Here is a 25214-nt window from a genome sequence, read left to right as displayed (position 1 = left end):
TGGCCTTTAGCGAAACAAATATTTAAAGAAGTATTACCAACGGAGCAAAAGTTTGTAAGCGATATTATGTTCGAATACTATCAGAACCAAAATAAAAATGTGGGTAGTAAATTCAATATCAAAACACTTGAGACTATGGCAGATGGGCCTTTTAAGTCTTTTTTCCGATTTGAAAAAAAAAAATTCGATAAAATATGTGAATTTACTAACAACTGTGAATCAAAAGATGTAGTTACTCTTTTATGTAAAATTTGTACTGCACTTTCACATGAACAATTGGCTTATCTCTTTAAATACCAAAGTATTTCATCAATTTTTTACCATTTAGAAAAAGCAAGAAATGACTTAATTCAAAATTTGGCTCCTTACTTTCTCAACATTTCCAATCATGAGACCATAATAGTTAATAATACTTTATTGGCAAAAGAATTGTCCAATATACCTGAAGATAAAGGGCTGTATTATTTTTGATGCCACTTATCAGATAGCTCAAAAATCAAAAAACTTTGCTGGTCAAAAGCGGTTGTGGAGTAAGCAAAAGAAATCGCCACTTGTTAAACCCATGGTGGGATTCATGCCAAACGGATTTATACTATTTGTCTTGGGTCCTTTCAATGCAAACCATAACGATGCACAGATTTTGAATGATTGCTTTCAAATATATAATGAGCTGTTATCCATGCTTTATAAAAATGATGTTGCCTTAGTCGATAATGGATTTAAAGATGTAATGGACTTTTTAAAACATGAAAAAAAGCTTTGAGCATGAATTCCTTGAACTTGAGAACGCAATACGTATGAAGCTAATCTAGCCAGGTTTGTTACCAAGGTGCGATAGATAATTGAGCAAGTATTTGGGCGACTTAAGAAAACCTCAAGTTGCTTGCTGTATCAGCTCATAATGCCACACTGTCCTATGACTTTGATTACCTGTTAATTGCTTGCACGTTACTTAGTTTATTTCACAAACCAATTCTCTCTGATGATAAACATGAAAATGTTGGGGAGACTATGAAATCAAGATTGAATGTACCGAAAAAATTGAAAGTAGTTGTCACTGATCTTAATCTTTCTCAACAAAGAGTTTCATTCGATGACACTGCTTTCACTTCTTTGGATAACAAAGAAAATAATTCGCTACTGCAGCTTCCTCAGCTTTCATTGGACGATTCTTATGAAGTTTGCCTAGGCCCTTATCAATTAAAAAATGTCATGTCATACTACGCCGAACATGTAGTGGAAGATATATTTTTAGTACAGAAATTCAATCCTAATGCAAGACATAGAACCGCAGGTTTAGATTTTTCTAAGTATGGCATTAACGTTATCGATCCACTGCTTGTGAAAGCACATATGAAATCTCGCTATAGAAGTGGAAAAAGCCATTATATTTTTGTACTTGTTGATCAAGCTAAGAGAGATGGACTGGCTATCATCGAATATTTTTGCACGTGTGAGAGTGGTTCATGGACAGTTGGATGCTGCAGCCACATTGCTACTATTATATGGTACTTGGGATACGGTCAACATAATGTCGTAAGGGTTCCTAACCCAGATATATCAAATGTCTCTATAACTATAGAAAATAAAGCTTTGCAGTTTATGACGGTAAAACAATACTTTGTTTTGATTGTTTCCAAATGATTTTATTAAAAAGGCATATTAAATTTTAAACACCTGACCTCAAATGTGTGATCAGCGACTATAAAAACTTATCTCGAGCTAATTTCAGAGTTTTTTTACAATTTATTTAGATTTGAACTTCAAATAACCTTGAAACATCCGTTAAGAAGGTCATCTGACCTCGGATTTGGAATCAGCGACCCAAAAAACATAATAATATAGTGATTTAGTGAGCTATGTGAAAACACTTTTTATTTTGTGAGACTCACTGTAAGCCTGATTTATACGGTCATTAGTAATATTTTAATATCTTCTACCTCCTATATCTAAGAAATCAAAGCTAATCCCCTCTTAAAAATTTACCAGGTGAATATTCAGAAGATAAACAATGATTTCAGAAACAATTTGGGACGATTCTCGAGGTTGCAAAAATGGGCTAATTTCGAGCTCTTTTTGGAGTCACTCTTTATCAAATAATTTCCTAACTTATGGAATTCATAACTGAACACAATCAGTTATAGAACTTTAAATTAAAATGAGTTATTATATACACCATAATAAAAAGTCAACGATTTTTATACATCGGGACCGTTTATTGCAGAGTAGGTACAGGCCTTGGCTGGTAATAAAATTTGAAATGTGTAATGTGCTGTTGTGGCGTGACGTTGGGTGGTGTAGTGTGGTATGAAGAAAAAAGGTGTGAAGAGGTTGTTCGGTAAGGAGGGTGGAATGAAGAGGGAGTCATATTTCAAATTTATTTCCATTAAACGTTTCCTCAAATTCACCAATCTAAAATCATTGATTTACTCTCGTACATAACGTGCCTATACGAGTATATTTAAAAAAATTTCTTTTGTGTCTAAGGCTTTGACTGATGACTTAAAAAACTGGTAGTTTACAGATTGTGCATGGTTAATTAAATAGCTTAAGTTATCAAATAACAAATTCTTTTAACTAATGGGCTTTTCTGTAGGCTTTAATTAAACATTATACTTTTCCAGTAAAACTGGCAATTTTCTGGCCTGGACTTACTATGTATCTGTCTATACAACAGTTTATGGACAGCTTATTAACAGTTTTTATGACTAACATTTAGTTCAAATAATCTGAAAGCAGAAACAATCTAATAAGTATACTGACCTATCATGAATTTTTAATGAACTTTTTCTGAATTCAAAAGAATTCATACAGAATATTTCAATAACTCATAAAAGTCATAATGAATTCTTATTGATTTTTTTCATGTGTTGTACCTAAGCACTTAATTATATAAACGCTTTTCAAATAGAAAATAATTTTGTGTGCTCTGTAGGTTATGATTAAACGACACATTGCAGAAAGTGGTGTTAAAACAAAAAATAATTTCTTGATAATAATAAAATAAAAGTTATCGACCATTTTATAACGATGAAGTTGCTACCATCGTAAGAAATTATAAAATCGGTCAAAAAAACCATGAAAATACAAACAAAAAATGATTTGTGTAAAATAAGTTGGTAAATCTAACTGAATTATTGATTCCACAAAATGTGTTAACCGTTCTATCTTGAATTTTTTAATTAGGCTTGTCTGCTCTTGTTTCTCAACATTATGCTATTGTCAATACGTTAATCCGTTACTTTAATTAAACGAAATTTTACCATAGATTTTAAAACAGAAATTTTACAAGCCCCCATGAAAATCATCCAACCTTTGAAATACGTTAACTTTACTTTTTAACTGTGTGATAAAAAATGGCTTTGTTTCATAATTTATTAATACATAGTAAAAAGAAAAAAATTGTAATTCCTAGAAAATAAGGGATGAAGTTATTTCATGCTTTATGTTTAAATTACTGTAGCTCACTTTTTCTCACGAAAAGGAATTTTCAGTTTTTTTCATAACAAAGTGTAAGTTAATGCCATAATATTTATAAGAATTTTTTTTTGACGTAAGCTTCAGGCTGTTTTTTTACCTCTAGAATAAAAAACTAAGGCAGATAAAAAACAGGGTTACTTAGGATAAAACTAATTTAAATTGCAGATAAGGGCTTATTTTATCTAGTTTGAAATGGCATTGTAGTATTAAAAGCTTGTGCTAAAAAATTAATTTTGGTTAAACTTATAGACTAATTCTATTTTAAGGCTATATTTTTGTACTTAATTTCATAGTACAAAAAGACATATTCTTAATAAGTTCAAGGAATCTTTAGTTTCTATTTGCCTAATGATAACGCTTCTTTTGCTGAGACTTACCTGTTATTCTACCTACATGTTTGGCTTCCTCTTTTATCTTATATCAATCTAAATATTGTTATCAGTTTGCGATTTACTCATATCACCTATACTGTTGATGTGAACATTCAACTTTAGCATTTATACATTCTATTTTTAGATTTCGACCTCTGATCATTGGCACTTCGAAAGGAGTTGCATGTGTTGCCAAGAGAGTGGTGAGAGAAGAGCTAATGTGATGTTATTTTGTCCAAGAGCTAATGTTGAGGAGAGGAAATTAAGAAAAGTAAGTACTTTTTTTTCAAATAGACAATAAGTTGAAAATAGATATATGGTCATAGTACGTCGTGCTATTTAATATGGAGTTACCCTAGGAATTACATTTTTTATGGACATTGCTCAAGAAAATCAAGAAAGTGTTAGCATCTTTCTCATGAGTAGGTATATATTGACTTCGATCATAAAAGGGAGTCGCAGAGCTCTTCCATACTGATTTCTGAAATAAAAAACTTTAACCTTTGATGCTTAGTAATACGAATACAAACTAAATTTTTTAATGTGGTGTAGAGATAAGAGTGTTGCAGCATGTATTTAAAGAAAAAAAGATGTAAAAGGTCTATTTTTTGACACATAAAAGTATTGGGAATAGAAGAACCATATTAACTCCAAATAAAATATTTTTTCTAAAAACCTATTCAAAAACCTTTGTACGTTCTTATACTTAATGTCCAAAGAGAAAGTAAGAAATTACATGTACTTCTACTCAGAACTTACCCGTTTCAATTGAGTTGTTTTACTGAATTAGTATAAAATAAATTTGAAAATAGTTTATATTACAAAACATCAAAAATTGTAGCAGGTAAAATATGGAGGTTCTAGAACAATGAGAATTCTAATATAGCTGAGTTACAACCCTTACTGCTTTATAAATTGCCAAGAGTTGAAAGCAATAGACGGTAATATAAATTTTCACCATTCAATGTAGATTTCTATGTTGAATAATCACTGCACACTCAACAGTACACGTTAGGTGCTACTGTGCCACTACCACAGTAGAGGAGTGTTTAAAAGTCTTAAGTCATTTTACCAAGTCGTTGTGGACGGCCTTAATGTCTTTTTGACATCTTTTTATATCCTAGTACTCGTAGCTGGTCTCTGCTGAAAATTAACACAAATAAATTGTTAATGAAGATGTTTGGAGTTAATAACACGACTTGTACTGTTATTCAAATATTTATTCTGCAAGTGTAAGCAGCTAATAAACAAGATTTTATCGTGAATAGAAATTAATATTAAAAAAATTGTTTGTTTAACAAAAATATTCAAATTTCTATCCGTCCATTTGGCTATTATGCACTTTGCGAGTGCTTATTTTTATCAAAATTAACTGCTCACATGTTTTATTTGCTTTTCAGCATCTGGTAAATCCAATTTCCGTCATAATCTTCTTTTTATTTATTAAATTGTTTTCAATTGTGTTCAGTACTCTCGTACTGTCACAAAGGTTAGAGTTTGGTGTTTTTATTTATACTGTATTAGGGAAGTAGACAACAAGACACCAACTGCAAAAAAATCCTGCTCTTATGTTTTTCAGTAGTTCCATAAGCTTTTATCAAGTTTGATCAGTACAACAGAAAAGTTGTATGTCATTATACAATATGGTCTTATCATACATCTTTATTATATATATTTTCACATCCATGATCAGGAATTTCAAAAATCATATGAAAATATATTTTTTTTTTATGCAGAAATAACAGTTCAGTGTGCAAAATGCCATAGAATTTGTATCAATGATGCTTCTAAAGATTTAAAAAACCATAGGTAATTTTAAGGCTTTACTTACATTTTTAATACAATTTATTAACTAGTTCTATGTTTAGTATATTGTTACATTCACAGTCAATTGTGTGAGAGACAAAGCTTCACTTATTAAGCTAGCTATGACTCAAACGAATATGGGGCTGCAAACGTACCAGAATGTAATGTTAATCCAACTTGTGGTTTGAAACTAACATAAACATCACAGTATTTTCTTACGAAAAAACACTAGCAAAGTAACTTATCTTCTGTAAGTGTTAATAGTAATACCATTTGATTTGTATTTACATCACAAACCTATAATTCTAATAATTTTTGGCCTTTTTCCAAAATAGCGTTTTATGAGCTGATAACAACTAAATTTCGATTACATAACATTTTCAAGAAATTCACATACAATGTCCACTTTAATTTTTAATTTTTATATAATTTTATTGTTTCTTACTTATTTGTTAACTTTTTATTTTTATTTTTATTTTTATTTTTTTTTAAAGATGTTACACTTTTTACTGTGACTTAAAAGTTTTCTTACTTTCTATTTAAGACAATTGTTAAAGTTGCTGTGTTATCCCTAAAACCGAGTTTTTTTTATATTTTTAGTTGTTTTAAGCTCATTTACTTAACCTCTGTAAATTTTAAAAACATTTTCTCGTTACGATATAAGACTACCTTTAAAATTTTTTAATAAGATTTCGTTGTGGTCATCGAACTTCTAACAAAAATTAACTTGTATCGAAAGAAGATAGCACGCTATTAACAATAATATCCAGTGTCACAGTAGGTACACAAGTTATACATAGTACGTTAAAGAAATAAAAGTAATTTTTTAAATTTTATGAAGTAATAAAATGTATGTCATCAGTACACATTCGTAAGTAATTTTCAGTACATTATTAAAGATAAACACTTACACTTACTAACACTTATGTAGGAAGTATTATACAATACTTGCATGCGTACAGCATTATTTATTTCATTTATTCCACTTTTTTATACTACATATAAGAAAGTCCAAGTTAAATAATTACCTTTTCAATATGTAAAATTTGAATTACATATTGTTTATGAGTTGCCTGGTATTTTATTAGAAAGTTAAAAATGTCCATGTTATATCAACTTTAATTTAAAGTAATCATTAGTCCAAGGGCCAAGTTCATCTCCAAGCCTTTACCTTAACTAGTTCTATGCATAATTTCTCTACCAAAACACGATTTTTTGGACGCGAGCCTGAAAGAGTCAATAGTCAATTGTTATCGACAAATTATATAAGCAAATTAAAAAAATTATTTAACTTTAATCAATTAACATAAATAAATACGAACGACGCTCTTAGTCGTACTTTGTATCCATGGTAAGTAATACACTTTTCGTAACTTATTTAAAAAGCCATCTGCCTGAACCTCTTTCCATCTCTCACCCGTAGCTCAAGCCGTAAGCTTCTTGTCTCGCAAACATAAGACTTTTCAAACTCACACTAAATTTGAGAGGTTCAACAATACTGCTTGTCTAGTTTCAAAGTTCTTAGTTCTAGGTCTAGAAATTTTTTTTAAAGTCTCGTCTCGTTTTGGAGTCTCGAAAGAATTCTGAGTCTTTTAAGATTCTTGAAATGCTTGAAGAAAATTTTTGAGACCTACGAGACTTTTAAGAGTCTTGAAAGTCTTCACGAAACTTTATATATTTCGTGGTTGTTGTGGTGTTTTGATGCTTCAAATCACATAGAATTTCATAAAGACTTGAGACTTAAGAGTTTTAAATATTTTCTTCAAGGCTCCCAAGTATCTTAAAGTTTTCGGGATCTTCTTCGAGACCTCAATACAAGATTTTACGAGGTCTCGTCTCGTTTGGTCTCAGTCTCAACATTTCTTTATCGAGTCTATCTCTTTTTGTCTCAAAGTAGATATTGCACATACCAAGTACTAAATATAGAAAATGTCTTAACGAACCTTGTACAATGTGTACAAGGTTCGTAAAAAAGACTTTTGGAACGAGTTACGAAACGTTTTTTCCGCCTGAGAACCCAAAATCAATCGATGAAGGAGCTATTTTAAGGTCGAACGGCAGCAATATACTATTTTCTTCACAGATGCATAGTAGTAGCCAAAAGAACTTTCAGTGTTTATTTTAAGGGTGGGAAGAGAGGCACCTTAGCATAGTATAGTACTTAGGCAGAAAGTAAATTTAAAAATTGCAAGGTAGTTATGAATGGTTTAATACTATATTAGTTATTTCACTCTTCTTACGCATAATACTGTAATCAAATTAACTCAGTGTTTCAAGAAAATATTTTTCAATAAAACTTCTCTTCTTAATTAAAATTTCCATTCAAAAATATTTTCCATTAGTAGAAAAATGCTAATGCACTGCAGTATTTACATAAAAGCTGCGTTCTAATTAATGGTGATACACAACCTGACGTCTAGAGCTTAATTTCCTGGGCTTGTATAAGCATTAACTTTCTGGTATCTTTAAAAATTTATGACCAACCAAATTTCTTTAAAAAAAATAACCCTGTAGATATTGTAGTACATATTCTAAAAGTTTTATGTATACATATAACTCTTATCATTTACGTGTACACCCAATACTTAAGTACGTCTAATGCATCAATTAACATACTTAGTTCGATTCCTGGCCAGTGCGACTTTTTCGGGCAAGTACCTCTGTGATTTTTCACATGTGCTTTTTTACCACGCAATGCTTCTCAAGGAAAATTCAGGTGACCTCCTTGCAGCAAAAATTGCTGAATATTCCTACCCCCTCCTTTAATAAGAGGCCTCCCATCCCTTTCCGTGTCCCTTTCCAAGTGCTAAGTGCCCATAGTAGTGCCTTTGTTAAAGGAGCCAGACGTAGAGCACTATATATAATTTATCTACGATGATATTAAGTTTTCGACAATTAAGAAACGATTGCTCTAATAAGCAGATTCTGAATTTAGAATGTCTGCTTAAATATATATGAAAATGCTTATATATATTAACATACGTAAGGTAAAAAGAATATTAGCACATTAGTTCTTTGACATTAATAGGTAACAAGAAAAACAAAAGAAGTGGAAAAAAAATTTACTTAGAAAAGCTATCAACTGAGAAATATTTTTATAGAAAAATAATTAGATTCTATCAATAATCCATTGCAACATTACTAAAATTCTTCTAAACTAAACACAAATTTAACCTAAAACAACCAACACAAAACCCAAGTAATATGTTCGCTTTAGGAAAATGATTTCTACAATTCAGAAATTAACGTTCAGCAGAAGTGAAATAGTTTTAAAATTTGTCTTCATACACGATTTGGTAAATTAATCGTTTTTGCTTTAAAAAAGTTGCTTAAAGGCCTTCAGGAACGTATAAACACATACGCAGAAGATTACTCACAAATATATAAATATATTCAAATTCTTGATGCAGTGTTAGAGCGTGAAATATCATGCTTTCTTCTAATCTAACGAGGAAAAAGTTTGGAGTTGTATGTTGGATACTTCCTCTTTCTTTTATTCTTTTAAGGCAGGAAGAGCATTCAATCATTCACAGCATGCTCGACGATGCTAGCGTAGCATATAAGCTATGTAGCCACACGCGCTAGGAAAAAAAATTCCTACGCCGTCTTCTCTTTTTCTAGCTTAGAGCAGAGGATAGCATGTATGCGTACCTGATTAAACTCTCTCACATTGGTTTCAGGAACATGACATACTTAATGTTTTGTCGGCAGGCATACACTTATTAGAAAAACTGCATATTTATTGTACGTGCATATGCTTGATAAGCACTTACATCGTAAATATATATATAAGTATATTTTTTTTGTACACACGCGTAGGAAAGAAAAACTTATTTTTCTATTATCCATAATTATTTATGTATAGCACGTCGAATAAATGACTATCAGTATTATTGTATGTATGTGTGTATGTATCTTATTATTTCTTTATTGTTTGTGACTTTTATAAAGCACAGCAAAGACGTAATAGAATACTTTTCCAAACTAAATAAGCACCGTAAAATAACAATGTAACGATAAATTTTTCTCTCGAACGTAATTAAATCTTATGAAAGAAAGAATAATAAGATAGGATATAGTATAAAGATAAATTAAAAGAAAAAAAAATACACACATAACCTAAGCTGTTCAATGAAGATTAGAATAAAACGGTTAAAATGGTCAACGAAAACGAAGATCCAGCCGACGCCAACATAACAGTATCTGAAGCTCTGGTGGAGACCCTTAAAGCCAATTTCTTGTTTCAACATGCAATCAAATCCATTCCTATATTAGATAGGAAGAATAATCCCCTCAAAGACTATACTTAAGATGTTAGGAATGGAGAAAGTTGGGTCAGGGATCATTAAAAAGATTTATGTAAGAGAGCATCGTTGCAAAATCTGTGAGGTGCCACACGTATTAGCGTAAGCTGTCAGGACGTTTACAGCCTCAAGGTATTTATAATGAATTTAAAAAAACATATGCCACAGGAAAAACCGTTGCTTACTATCAAACATAGCTGCAGAAAGTGCGCCAACAACGAGGCGAGCTAGTGAGTGAATATTATGGTTATGTTAACCTACTGGAAAGTGGCACCGAAGAGGCTTTGACGAATGATAAGGGCAAATTGCACAACGTGCGTATGATGATACATAAAAGCCTGGACAATCTCACACCCCTTATACCAAGGACTACCTTGTAATGATTTGAGAAATAATGTTAATAACTTAGGTCGACAGCAGTATAGATAATCGTATCAGACATTTATATCGCATTAAATAGGACAAATTAATAAATATCGAATCAACTATCGAAATTCTAATAGGCAATTCAATAATAATCGAAATTCTGCATCAAATTTTAGGAACAAAATAATAAGTTAATAGTATGGAAATTAACAAAATAGTAATATCTATGGGCAAAACAATTATAATTAATGAAACAACAAGAATCCTAATAGATATTCTGTGCAACAAATTTTGAGTTTTAATTATGGAAATAACCAATCTAATTCTCAAGGCCAGACAAATAATTATAACACCTTATTCTTCAATAATTACGGTGGTAATGACAACAATTACAACAAACAAAATGTTTTTTTTTTTATCAAAGACAAAATTTTTAGAATAATCCACAGCCAAACAACTCTTATTAACTGCACCATTTAAGCTCGTAGGTGGCTTATCTATAACGTTGTATAAAGGTAAGCCCTCAGCGTTCTTATCTCAACCAGACACTGAGTACTACAGAGAAGGTGATAAATTTTGCAACAAAATTAGAACCGTTTTAATTGGTACATGCCAGGGGCTTGGCGTAGAAGACGAGCCTACAAGCATAAGGTTGTCAGTCCCAGAAGGGAATAATCGTTTAATCACACTCACGCTCAATAATGGGGCCGCCACAAGCCGTAATAAATTAGACTAGTCGCACCTATTATGACGCGTAATGACTGGTTAAATTGTTCATCTTACTGGAAGTACCCACATCTTGTTTAAACTGATGGAACAACGTCTATAACTTTGTAAGGAAATTCTACAATTTCTTGTGATCTCTAACGATTTTCGCATCAAAGGTAGCGGTCTATTAGGTCAAAATTTTTATAAAGAACAACGAGCCACATTATTATTTTATTATAATGCTAGAGTATTGGATGATGACGTAATAAGCCCCATTACTTTTTTTAAAACTCTTTAAGTAATAGAGCTATGGAAAAGGGACGAAAAAGAATGAAAAGCAACAAAACTTATGAAACGAACACCTTTAAATTAAATTTTAGCTATTCCTCTTAATATAAACAAAGTAAAAAAGTGTCCTACAAATTGAATTAACCAACAAAACTTTATATTGTTAAATACAGGCATAACAGGCTGGCTTGAAAAGTCAAATACACCTTAATACCAAGAATTAAAAAACATAAAAGCTAATATGCATTTTTAATATAAATATGTTAAGCTGATTTTATCAGAGTATGGTGATAATTTCATGAAGTTCGCTGATGACATAACTGGTAAAGGTGGCATACACAATGAAAATTATAAATTAGACCACCAAGATACACCCCAACCCCATGCCACTAAATAGAGAATAAATACCTTCAGTGTGGAGTGACATTGGCTTAATGAGAAACAAAAAATTACTAATAAATTAACTAATCATACGATTAGGACTAGAATACGTCCTATAGTAAAAAATTATTTAATTAATACCATTTTAACTAAAGGATCCTTCCCACAAGTCGATGTAGGATATGACGATATGTATGTAGGAAAAGGCATAGTAAGAAATAAGAACGGCATATGTAATGTTATGCTTATAAAGATTTATGAGGAGGATGTTACGATTTAAATAGATCCAAAAAAAATTCTACCCTTCGAATACTTTGCACCTAAATTTGGTCCCACTACTAGTAGCAAGTATGAAAGACCAGTTATTCAAAATAAATAAGAGAGATCAGAGACGTAAATGAACTTGTGAGTACCAGTCACTTAAAGCTGACAGAACATGACTTAATCTATGGACTGATTTTCAAATTTCCAGATACATTTTTTTTACCTGAAAACTCTTTACCCCTTACTATTCTGGTTGCACATTAATCCCGATAGAAAATAGCATGTTTACTACCATTAAGGTGTATCGTCACCTACCGCTACAAAGAGAAGTTTTAGTTGACCACGTAGCCAAAAGAATCAATGATGGTATCATTAAACATTCATCATCACCGTATGATTCTTATATATTATTTATTTAGAAAAAGCCTGTTAGCCATGAAAATCCAAGATGAAGGATAGTAATTAATTCCCGAGAACTTAACGAAAAACATTGGTGATGCATATCTATTGCCTAACGTAGCAGATATTATCAACCAGTTGGAAGGATCCGTATATCTTTCAATTTTTGACTTGGCAAGTAGATCATATGGCTAAACATGATAAGCGTAAGATAGCATTTATGACGTGCCATAGACATTACAAATATAAACAAATGCATGAAGACTTATGAAATGCACCTGCCACATTTCAATGGCTTAAAGATCTCATATTAGCAGCGCTATTATACGTTAAAACGTTAGTATACTTCGATCATATTATTATTCATCCAAAAGATCTAGTTAATCATGACCGTAAAGTTAAGTTACTTTTTAACCAGTTACGATCAGCAAATATGGCAGTCCAGCTAGGTAAAGTTAAGTTTTTGCAAAAAGAAGAAATATTTCTTGGGCATACAGTAAGTCAATGAAGGATTGAACCAGACTCTTAAGAGGTACGAGCCATATCTTACAGCTATAAAAAAAAAAATTACGTAGTTCTTAGGACTAGCAAGATAATATGGACATTTTGTTAAAAATATTTGGTAATAGCTAAGCCTTTGTCAGATTTATTTAAAAAAAGAAACATTTGAGTGAACCGAAGTGCAAAAAACCAGTTTTTAAATACTAAAAGATCATGTCTGTCAAGAGGCTATTTTACAATTTTCCAACTTTAATAAATCATTTAACTAAATGCATATGACTACACATTAGAGAGATATTCAGCCAAGAAACAAATGGATTTGACTATCCTGTCACCTATTTTTCAAAAACTTCAAATAAAGCCGAAATGAATTATTCCACGACTAAAAAAAAATTCTCAGCTGCTCCATACGCAATGCAGTATTTTCATTTGCATTTATTAGACAGTAAGCTCATTTTTGTAGCTGGTCATGAGTCATTAAGTTGGATGCATGCAAAAAAAGACCCAGGGCAGGAGTCAGAAAAAAAATATGCGAAAAAAGGAAAACAGACTTACAAAGTCAGATACAAAGAACCAAGAACATTTAATTCAAATACCATTTTACCTGTTGCACTGCTAACAACCTTGTGGAAACAGTGAAATTAACAAAACTTAGGAGCATGACCATATCACGAACAAATATACTTAAGTTGGCCAGGAGCCCAGGATGACCCCTTGGTTCAATGAAAAACTAGAAACGACCAAAGTTAGATCATAGTGTGATTGCTGAAAGGACTCAAAAAAACAGATTTCCCCAACCACAGACATCATATGCCTCTTAAGTATATGGGGAACTGTCACTTAAAATATATCAAGAGATTCTAGCTCATTAATAGTAATTAAAAACAACGTCCAATGGTGGTACTGTCATATTTTGAATTTATTAAAAAACAAAACGACGTTTCGGCCGTTTGGACAACGTCCCGGCCCTCATCAGGTACAAAAATCTATGAGTAAAAAAATTCTTTGCAATACGAATTTAAGTAAAATATAATAAACGCAAATTAAGTTACATGTATAACATACCTCTGACTTTTACGAAAGGGATGTAAAATCGTAATGTAGTCAGAGTTTCAAGCTAAGTTGTTTTTATACCCTGCACATATACAAATGACATAGTACACGCACGTAATACAATCGAATAAGAATCGCAAGCAGTTCCTTGAGACGCACATAAACAGTTCATGTTTTCCTAATACTATGAATGAAAGGGGTCCTCGAATCATGTATATAAAGTTAGTCACCTTTCTTAATTGACATAACGAGAGACCTATAACAATCTTTCAATTTTTCTGTATCTTGTTGCCTATTAATATTATTATTAAAGTAATATAGATTTAACATTTCCAAAAAAAGGTGCTTTTTGTAATTTTGTTCTATGTCTAAAATTTTAATATTATCAAAATTAAAATAATGTGTAAATTCAATGCTATGTTGTGATAGTACCGATGTATTCTTTTTTTTTCTCGATGTCTCTTTTGTGTTCTGTCATTCTTAACTTTACAGCTCTCGATGTTTGATTCAATGTGAGTCTCAAGGAACTGCTTCCGATTCTTATTCGATTGTATTACGTGCGTGTACTGTGTCATTTGTATATGTGCAGGGTATAAAAGCAACTTAGCTTGAAACTCTGACTACATTACGATTTTACATCCCTTTCGTAAGAGTCAGAGGTATGTTATACATGTAACTTAATTTGCGTTTATTATATTTTACTTAAATTTGTATTGCAAAGAATTTTATTACTCATAGATTTTTGTACCTGATGAGGGCCGGGACGTTGTCCAAACGGCCGAAACGTCGTTTTGTTTTTTAATAAATTCAAAATATGACAGTACCACCATTGGACGTTGTTTTTAATTATTTACCAACTGTCATTGGACGTTTTATTTGAATCATTAAAAGTAAGTTTTTCAGAACCAGTACCCTCAAAATCCCACGCTAGTCATAAGAAGGTCGAAATCACCAGAATAAAACCTAATAGTTTTGAAAATGAGGAAATACCTTTATTACCAGTCAGAAATATAGTTAACTTTGGTGCATCATCAAGGACAAGTCTTTTTTCCAAAATTGACATAAGTAATACTGAAAAATCGTCAGAAGAAGACACATAACCACCAGTATATGACCCAGGATTGAGTAGATTACGTCCAGAATTGACTAAAACGGAAGTTAACTCAGATAACGACTAACACGCGACAAATACTGAGGTCTCTATTACACCCATTTCACTAACTGAAAGCTTAAATAAAGACCTTTTTGGAAGACCAACCTCAAAATACAACAAGTAATATTGATAAGGTCACTTATCAAGAAATACAGAAGTTAATAAGAATATTTTACCAAAGTCTTTGAAAATATTTGGACAGATCTAACAACGATGACAAACTGAAGCAAGTTAATACGGATTTTTATCAGTAACCAGATTTTCTAATCAAGATGAGCCAGATCCCAAAATTGAAGATATATATACTTAAATGGACACTTATGACCCTGATTATTTAGATAATTTTATATTGGAAAACGAAATTGCAGGCATTTCAAGACGTACAAAATAGTTTTAACCCCCATATTATGAAAATGGAATTTTAAGAAAATATATAAATAGTAGTAAACTCTGAATTACCCTTTGTATTTATGAAATTACACTTTTAAGCTCTTGTACTGCAATGCACATGAGTACATTTATTGTAGCAAAAAACGGACGATATAAATCACCAGGTTAGAATAAGTTATAGAAGAAGCCCTGGATGAAATATAAAAGTACAACATTAAACAAACAAACTGCGATAAAGATGAATCATTGAATCAAAGTATTGCACCTGATTTCACGCTACTGTCGGACTTATATGCTTTTCAGCAAATCAATCGTTACAAGCAACAGTACGTGAAAGTGTACGTAAGTCTTAGTAATAGTAGCAGTAGTACTGACAATTATAAAAACATAAATGGAGCCCAGCTAGTAAACAATGTAATTACCACTAGATATTACCTTATATACAAAAAAGCCAATATAGTCCACTTTATTAGCAAAGATTGTCAACCAGTCACATCAGTCTCAAGACTGTTGAGATCAATAGGTAAACTGGACTTTAATTATTTTAAATTTAAAAAACCAAAAGTAGACCAAATATTAATAACACCTTATAAAGGACATAATTTCATGTCAATTGTTATTAGTTAAACACCTACCGATTTAGTAACTCTAGAAGGTCTTACAAGAACTTAAAAATCACTCAGAAAAAAATTATTAAAACAATCTTAAAACTTATTAAATTTTAAGAAGGTCTCAAAATTAAAAATAAATAAATAAATTCAACTTATTAATGTCAACAAAAGAGAATTAAATGAATGAAATCAAGAAAATCTTTATTACTTACAGATTCTTTCATTTCAACTTTTAATGAAGTTTTAACTAATACCCATGGTGCATTACATATGACACTTGACGGTAATTGCTACTTAATATCAATATAGTATTATTTAACTACATACTTTTAATAAGTCCCTGTATCAAATTAAAGATCAAGCATGCTTGCTAATGCACTCGTACAAAATCTCATAATAATATTCGCTGTACCTAGAGCAACTAAATCAGACTGACATGCTACATTCATGTCTAATTCATTATAACAACTCATTAGAATCCTAAGAAGTAATTATCTAACTACATCAGCATATCATCCTCAACCGAATGTATTACTAAAGTGATGTCATACCACCCTAGCTGACTTGATAAGAACTTACTCTAAAACTTAAGATGGCTGAGATAATTTGACCAAGTTCGCCACCTAACAGGAGGGTGCATACAGCAACAAATTCTACGTTTTATGAACTAGTATTTGAGAGAGTAGCAGGGTTGCCCCTGAAGATACTTAAAAATAAATAGTTACAAACCTATTTGTTATAATAATAAGATCTTATTAAGTGACGTCCAAAAATACAAACTGTGGCTGGAAATCACTAAATAAAAATGAAAATATAAGCGAAAACAAGATATGATAAAAAGTTGAAGCCTATAAATGTTATACCAGGAGACTACGCTTAAGTAGAGAAAAAGGGCATTCCTGAAAATTTGATCACTACCATAACAAACTTCTCAAGTTGGAAACAGTTATAGAGGGAAAAAATGTGTTACTTAAAAAAACCGATGTTGAAATCATACGAAAAAACACAAATAAATAAAAGCTAGGTTCCTAGTAATAGTATCCTTGTATGATTTATATTCTACATGTCTTCCAGAAAAAAAGAGCACAATAATGCTCCTTATGTTGGTCATCTTAATGACAATAGTGCTTGAAGGTTATGCTGATTAAAACTATGGTCGCCGTGGCAAGTAAAGCATTGAACTACTTGTAAAAAATCCTGGAAAATACTATAATCAAATCAATATTACAAAAATTGAAAAAGCTGATTATAAGATTGTGATTAGGCTGGATATTTTTAAATTCATACTGGAACTCATACCTATTTAAGGATTAAATAAAACCTTTCAAAATTGTATTGCACTATTTGGTTATCCTGATTGTACTAACTAGATGAAAATAGACCTCTTGAATAAAAGGATTATGCGATGACAAAATCAAATCAATACCATAAAACATAATAAATGCCGTGAAAACCCATGCAGGACAACACACTGTTCCACCTTGTAGCATACAAATAAACAGACTGACACGTTTTGGAATTATTGAAAGCATTGCTAAACGACTTGTCAGCTTAGTCTTAGGAGACAATATAAACGTAATAAACACTAACATTAACAATTTGCATACTTATTGAAAGAAATATGTTAAATAATATGGACAAAATAGCCATATTTTTGCAACTGCATTAAAAAAAATTATATAACACTATGAAACGCCATTAGCATATTCTTAAACAAGTTGGTGATGTATTGATTTTAGGACAAGATCTTACTCTCAACAGATATTTGATACATTTATCATCTTACGTTAGAAGAACTGAAGCTACCTAAAGCCATATTATTCGTTCCCATGAAGATCTAATTGACATCTTCCATGATATATAAAGCATATAAAGCTATTTTTTCCTACCATATTGAGAACCATCACCTAAGATATAATGAACCTAGCAAGGAATCTAGAACTCAAAGCACCAATAGAAATTCTTTACGCTGGTAAGACAAGCACTCTAAGCTCATTAGATGATGTGCATTATAACATCTGCTACTTGTTGACCGAACCCTTTATAATCTCTATAGACTACTTCTAATCATGATACCTCAATATGGAAAAAATTGATCTGCTTACATAAAACCATTAAGAAAACTTAAGTGTGGTAATATAACATCTGCCACTTGTTGACTGAACCCTTTATAATCTTTATAGACTACTTCTAATCGTGATACCTCAACATGAAAAAAATGGATCTGCTTACATAAGATCATCGTATTTTTACTAAGCAGCAGGAAACCATACTTTGTATTAATGATTAAATAAAATTACATTGAAAAAATGTAAGAAAACAGTGTATAATCGTACATGTTCTGCTATGGAACCGTTAAAAAAACCTAACTCTATATACGCAAGTAAAGTTCTTATGCTATTACAACCTGCAACGCAAGTATTTTTATTCTGTAAGATTATATTCACACCGAAAATAAAAAATCAATGGATTTACTTACCAGCTAAAAATTTATGGTTATGCTCAATACCTTATAAATACCAACTAAGCATTATCTCCCTTTTCAAAATGTATCGACAAAAAAAGTAAAATTTATAGGTATTTTATGCATAAATAATGAATGCACGGTAAAAATACACAAACTTACTTTAATTAGTAAACATAAGTAAGCATAAGATCATCACTCCGATACAATATTCGTTTAAAGTAGACGTCAACTTCAACTTGTCTGTATTACATAAAGAGCGATAATGCCTTTCACGACGCTGTGAAATCGATTTAAGAAAAAAATATTATGGAACAAGCATGAACAGCTAAAAAATTCAGTGTACAAAATGTAAGACATCAAATAAAGAAAGCACGAACCCAAAATTTAGAGAATAAACGAACTTTTTTTATCATTCCCATACGTAATGTCATCGAAGCTAATATTATTTTAAATATAACAGCAATACTTATCAGCAAAGCAGGAAGATGTTTTAAGAAGACTATAAAACGTAGTACCTCGGAAAAACTTATGAAACGCAACATTAATACACTGAACACAGAACCCCAAGGAAACATAAAACAAGAATTAAAAGAATACAAACAAACTAAATTTGATGACAAAGTTGAAGAGACACAAAAAATACCTTAATCATTTAAAACTAGACCTATAATAAAGATACGTTGCTAAACACTACCACACCTGCACCCCAATACTTAAAAAAAGACTTATAAATCAATAGTAAATTCATGCTATTCTCCTTCCAGGCCTTACGATGGACCCTGACTATGAAATAATAATAAAAACTACAGTCAACAAAGATTATCCTCTATACTAGGTTGTTGAACACTTCAAAAATAAAGAAAACATCAAGAAAATGCACATACTTCCTAACATAGTTATTCACATAAAAATATAACTACCATCTCAAGTCCAACTTGGAAAAATCTATACGCCCGTTGGTCGTACCGGTTGTATCCCCAAGGAGACCTAAAGTTAAATCTTATCAGGTCTCTACGATTAATACCATTGGAGTTCAGGACAGACACTTTTGTTACGACCATCAGCTGCCCCGACTCTTAATTAGTCGTTCCAGATCCAACCGTTTGTCGACAGCTTCAGCGATGGCTGCATCCATGGGGCATCTTAAGGCAGCGTGTCCGTCGGCTCCCACCTGGAACCGCAAAGTAGTTACGATATAGGCAGGGGCACTAATCCTGACGGCCTTGTACCCTAGGCCACTCATACCCAGCTTGCGATAGTTGTATTTGCACTATCCGTTTACAGCCCCTTTCTAATGTTTTCAATTCTGACATCGGTCCCAACAACTTTAAGGTTTTTAAAGGAGGTTTCCTTTCCTCAAGTTGTTCGAAGCAAAATTGCATTCAAAAGGAGATCAACAGGCATGGTGCGCATAATTACGTCGTTCAGGCGCTTTTTTGAGCATGGGTAGCTGATAATTGGTCGTATGCTACACGTTCTTATCTTTTAAAATTGTGCATAGTACCAAAAATGGCAACTCTCGCGCTTATTGACTATAACATATTCTTTTTGTCGCCACCTTACAAGATTTGGCTCTCGATCTGCCAGACGTGCTCTACTCCATGTTCGATTCCTTACTTCGAACTAGTGATTCGGTCAGCCAATCATAGTAAAGAGAGGCTTTCCTCATTGTCCGATTTTCAGTTCACGATCTTAACGGGGTGACTTGACTGGCCGCATAGTACTGCAGGTGACACATGACCTTGCCTGGCGCTTTTGCGCATTAGGCTCTTGAACTGAGACTAGCACAGCTCTAATCACAACTGGAATATGGTTCTGGTAGATCCTCAGAGGAATCATTCACTCTTAGCGTCTTACGAAGAGCAATGATACTTTTGTGGGGAGAATGCAAAAGTCAGACAGCTGCTCCTTGCCCTTTCTCGCAGTCATGTACTCCAGCTTCTAATCTTTGACAGATTTTCACACATCTGTTCTCATGGTAGCAAGAGTCACGCGAAGTTTTAGGTGTATGACCAAGGATAACCTGCTGCCCCCAAACACAGTATTCTTCATGCACCTAATTTTCTGAAAAGATTGAAGAGCCTTTGTCTCGCAACCAGGTGATCAATTCTAGTCTGGGTCTCCTTTCAAGCAACATTCTCTTGCTCACGCCCTAGCTAAAATCGTTAAAGCATCAAATTTGATTACCGTTTTCAGAGAAAATGGCACTCGTTTTCCCTGGCTCGGAGTCACTCGGGCTTGCCACATTCGTGCCCTCACTTTTGGTGATGGCCTCCTGAGGTTTCCGAAACGAGGATGCTTGTTCTCAATCCGGCTCGCTCGGGGATAGCCGCTTCACTTCACTTTAAAAAAATCAATTCTTACAACATCACCTTGAACAAGATGAAGTTAATCATAGTTTTGCCGCTATTGCGAGCCTCTTCACTGCTGAGACTCGCTGCATTACCATTCAGCATGACAAGAAGATACTAGGTTAGGTCCTTAACAAGGGTACAGTAAAGAACTCACTTTTCCGTAATTTCGCTAAATAAACCACCATTCACAATAAGATTTATTTAATCGAAACGAGAAAAGAACACTAAATATACAAGAAGAAGTTCAGACACTTCTTATTTTTAAGATGATATCTACCATTTGACAAGCAGAAAAGATTTCTTCACTAACATCTCCAAAAAGTGACAATGATGTAGACGCACCGAGCACCTGTCCAAGAAGACTTATGTATCTTCTGCCACGGGATACAGAAGGAACAAAAAAAAAAGACATTTTTTTTAATATTTCTCTTAATGAATTATCCAAGAACATTGTTACGCCATAAGAGATCGTCGAGGAAGATTATCCTAAGGATATATAAGTTAAATGGATCCTAAGCACGCTATTCTAGCGTTGTCGAATGATGAGTCCAAGTGTACTAAGATGAGTCCAAGATACGCCAAACAAAGTAAAAGGAGTGAAAAACATAAAATAAACAAGAAATTCACTTATCCCGTATGTTAACAAGAAGCTGAGTCAATGACATATAAAAGACATGTCATTACATGCACATGTACACAACTGTGTACGCAAACTTCAGAAACAAAGCCAACTTTTGCCAAAATCATTAATTGGCAAGAAAAAATTAATAGTAGTAGGAAATGAACCAAAGGATTAAATCCTATCATTTATTTAGCTACCTTCTACGTCAATGAGATATATTGCTCAGTTCTAAGATTTTCATTCTATAGTATATGTTATTATAGTTATTAACATCTAAAAGTAAAAGACTACTACTAAGACTATTATTTACACCATGCAGTACGGAGCATCTATTCAATCAAACTTAAATATTAAGCGATTTTTACCACTTCTTTTGCATTGGGCTCGATTAAATGGGTGAAAAATGCTCACTATTCGTTAATAATGATAATATCACATCTAAACGTTAATATTAAGTTATAATAAAATCTTGTAACTTTTTGATATAAAAGAGAAAGGAGGGAAATGAGTAAGTGAATCACCTCTTGACGCATAGAGGAGAACAAGCCAGATGTGGGATGTGCCAATTTTTGGGTGACTAAACTAGAGCAGTTCTAGCCAATTAGATTTTCGGCTATTGTCTTTTCTTCAAACTTTTCCCCTGGCAAGTTTTCCTGCATTTTTCGAGCCAGCGCGTGACCAAGATCCGCTTCTTGCAATAAAAAGGCCTGGAGGCCCATAGGAAAATCAGTTCGACTCGACTCAACTCAGCTCGACGATAGCCCATTAAAGTAGACTGAGTAGTAAGAATCTGCCTCTGCTACAACTCAGTCTACTGCGAAGCAAGGCACGGTCACAGTTTAATTTGACCCTCGAACGGTTGCCTAGGTAGCTAGAGTCCGCCTCTGCTATCTCATGGTCCTCCACGAGTGCGGTTTTCAATCTTCGATCTCAGACACCTCGTGCTGGTTTACTCCGCTGTACGTTATATATCAAAAAATAAAAGTTGAATTTAAATACTAAAGTGACAAGTTGTTTCCTTTTTTATCTCGGTTTCAAACGTGGACGTGTTTTTGTTAGAGTTAAAAATTCGGTATCGGTAAATATCACTTTACGAAATTAAATAGACAAATTAGTCCTCACGTAAAGTCTAGGGCAATCACATTTACTCCGGATGGCACTGGTGGATCCTAGACCAGTCGCGAATTTAAACTATTTTACCCCCTTGCGTAACCTCTAGATCGTAACTACCTTTGCTCGTTACGGCACTGGTAACCTCTAGATCGCGAACGGGATACGGTTCGACACATCACACCAGGCATCTTTGATAAATCCGAGGCGCGCCGCGAGCGAGTGTATCGCATTATTTCTTAATAACCGCGTTGGTTTCATAAAAAAGGTCGTCATCGCCCCCTTTCAAATACTCAAACAAGAAATGTAACTACCCTTTAGCCCCGCGTCCCATCTACGCGCCCAGTGCAAGTCCCAAGTTATTAAGCGAAAGCTTAGGCTCAAATAATACGTTGCACCGACGTAACAATACTATGCAATTGATAATCGCATTTTGTAAACATGATTTCCGCGTGGCGTATGTATTGTTTTAGCCTGTTTTTAATTTAATATCCGATGATTTTTAGTATACCAAACTCCACAATTTCAAAGTTTGTTGTATGCCCTGGTATTTTTACCTTCAGTGAAATACGTGGCAAATGTCAGGTATGAATCCTTGTGATCTCTCGTGGTTTCGAGTTTCATACAACTCATGTCATTGAGTGGGCAAAAAGTCATCAGATACTTAGTCCAATGGTTGGTTGCAATTACGATTGGTACTTTCATCATTACCCTTGGTAGTAATTTTCTGGTCGCGTCACTTGAAACGTTTACAACTAGTGAATTATTCGTTATAGTTGTGGCTGTCATCGTGTTGGCCATGATGTTAGGCTCCTTTTGTTGAGTTGTAATGCAATTTATAGCTGTCTTTCACATTGCCTCAGCTTTATCTTCCGTACCATATTTGATATGAACAGGTACAATGTTTCTCCCGTTTTAATGTTTGCGGGAATAATAAATATCTTATATACTATACAGACGTACAAAGAATTTCGTTAGGTCTTAGGTATAATAAGGTTTCATTGTAAGGATATGAATTCCTCTAATTGTACATTTCACTTGTGCGAAGTATTAAATAGATTTCGTTACCTGCGTTGCATGCTGTGATCGCAGTATTTTCATTTTATCTGGACTGTAAGTGTCTAGATATATTTGGCTATTATACAATTAACGTTTGTTCTGTCATAAGTGTATTGCAACTTGTATTATTCGCAAACGCTTTTGCAGATACTAATATTGGCATCTCCTCTTTTATGGTATCAGTTGGTATCGATTAGGGACCCAAAATTAGTGATGCAGCTGCACCGGTGGCCTCTGATGGTGCGTAGTATATGACCTCGTAGCTTGAGTATGGTATAACACAGATGTAGTCTTCTAAGGCTTAAACAATGCCGTATCGTTGTAGCAACTGTTTTAATTCTAGATTGCTTATGGTGCCTTTTATCGTAAGGCTTAGGGAAGGTCGACTGGCGATAGTGTCTATCATTTTGGCCATACAATGTAATCTGTACGCGTAAGTATGATGGGTGTTATGATAATACTTAGTTGATACTTGAAATGAACTCGTAGTGTATTTCATGCTGTTAATAATTATTATAATTCATAGGTTGTGTGTGAAATGTGAGTATGAAAATAACTTTATTTTTATAAAATGGTTGGATGATGCGCAGGGATAACATAGATAAAACTATCACTACTTATTATGCTAGGTCAAAATATTTGGAGATTTGAAATACAACGCAAAAAGTAATATAAATATCTGCTTAGGCTTAATATTAGAAAAAAAAATTTCACACTGGAGAAGCATACAGCTGTTATTGAATACAACTTGTGTTTTAATCTCAAAACCTTGAATTTTTTTTTTTTTTTTTTTTTTTTTTTGTAAATACGCAAAACCTAAAACCACACATTTTTTATAATAACTCTAAAAGATGAAACAAGATAATAAAGTGCAATTGAGACAAAAAAAGTATGTGATGTCTGTATCTTCCGACATAGTTTAAATAGGTGACGGTAATGACTGAAGAAATATAAATTTGGTTATTAGTTTTATAAAGCTTAAAATGAAAATCTTAGAACTGAGCAATACATCTCATTGACGTAGGAGGTAGCTAAATAAATGATAGGACTTAATCCTTCGGTTCATTTCCTACTACTGTTAATTTTTTCTTGTCAATTAATGATTTTGGCGAAAGTTGGCTTTGTTTCTGAAGTTTGCGTACATAGTTGTGTACATGTGCATGTAATGACATGTCTTTTATATGTCATTGACTCAGCTTCTTGATAACATACGGGATAAGTGAATTTCTTGTTTATTTTATGTTTTTCACTCCTTTTACTTTGTTCGGCGTATCTTGGACTCATCTTGGTACACTTGGACTCATCGTTCGACAACGCTAGAATAGCATGCTTAGGATCCATTCAATTTATATATCCTTAAGATAATCTTCCTCGACGGTCTCTTATGGCATAACAATTATCTTGGATAATTTATTAAGAAAAATATTTAAAAAAATGTCCTTCTCTTTTCGTTCCTTCTGTATCCCGTGGCATAAGATACATAAGTCTCCTTAGACAGGTGCTCGGTGCGTCTACATCATTGTCACT

General features: G+C 32.8%; 1 protein-coding gene across 1 annotated transcript in view; it reads left to right on the top strand.

Annotated features, from left to right (window-relative positions):
- The window catches only part of Burs (Cuticle-tanning hormone bursicon), a 448811-nt gene that overhangs the window by 121775 nt on the left and 301822 nt on the right, over nucleotides 1–25214 (top strand). The window contains exon 3 of the mRNA XM_089592263.1: nucleotides 3997–4122. Coding sequence (XP_089448389.1) covers nucleotides 3997–4122 — 126 coding nt within the window. The remainder of the gene's footprint in view (nucleotides 1–3996; nucleotides 4123–25214) is intronic.

Source organism: Copidosoma floridanum, unplaced genomic scaffold (assembly GCF_036245765.1).
Source record: "Copidosoma floridanum isolate Cflo_tuat_1 unplaced genomic scaffold, Cflo_Japanese_pri ptg000015l, whole genome shotgun sequence".
NCBI classification, from domain to species: domain Eukaryota; kingdom Metazoa; phylum Arthropoda; class Insecta; order Hymenoptera; family Encyrtidae; genus Copidosoma; species Copidosoma floridanum.
This window is presented reverse-complemented; position numbering and strand designations above follow the sequence as displayed.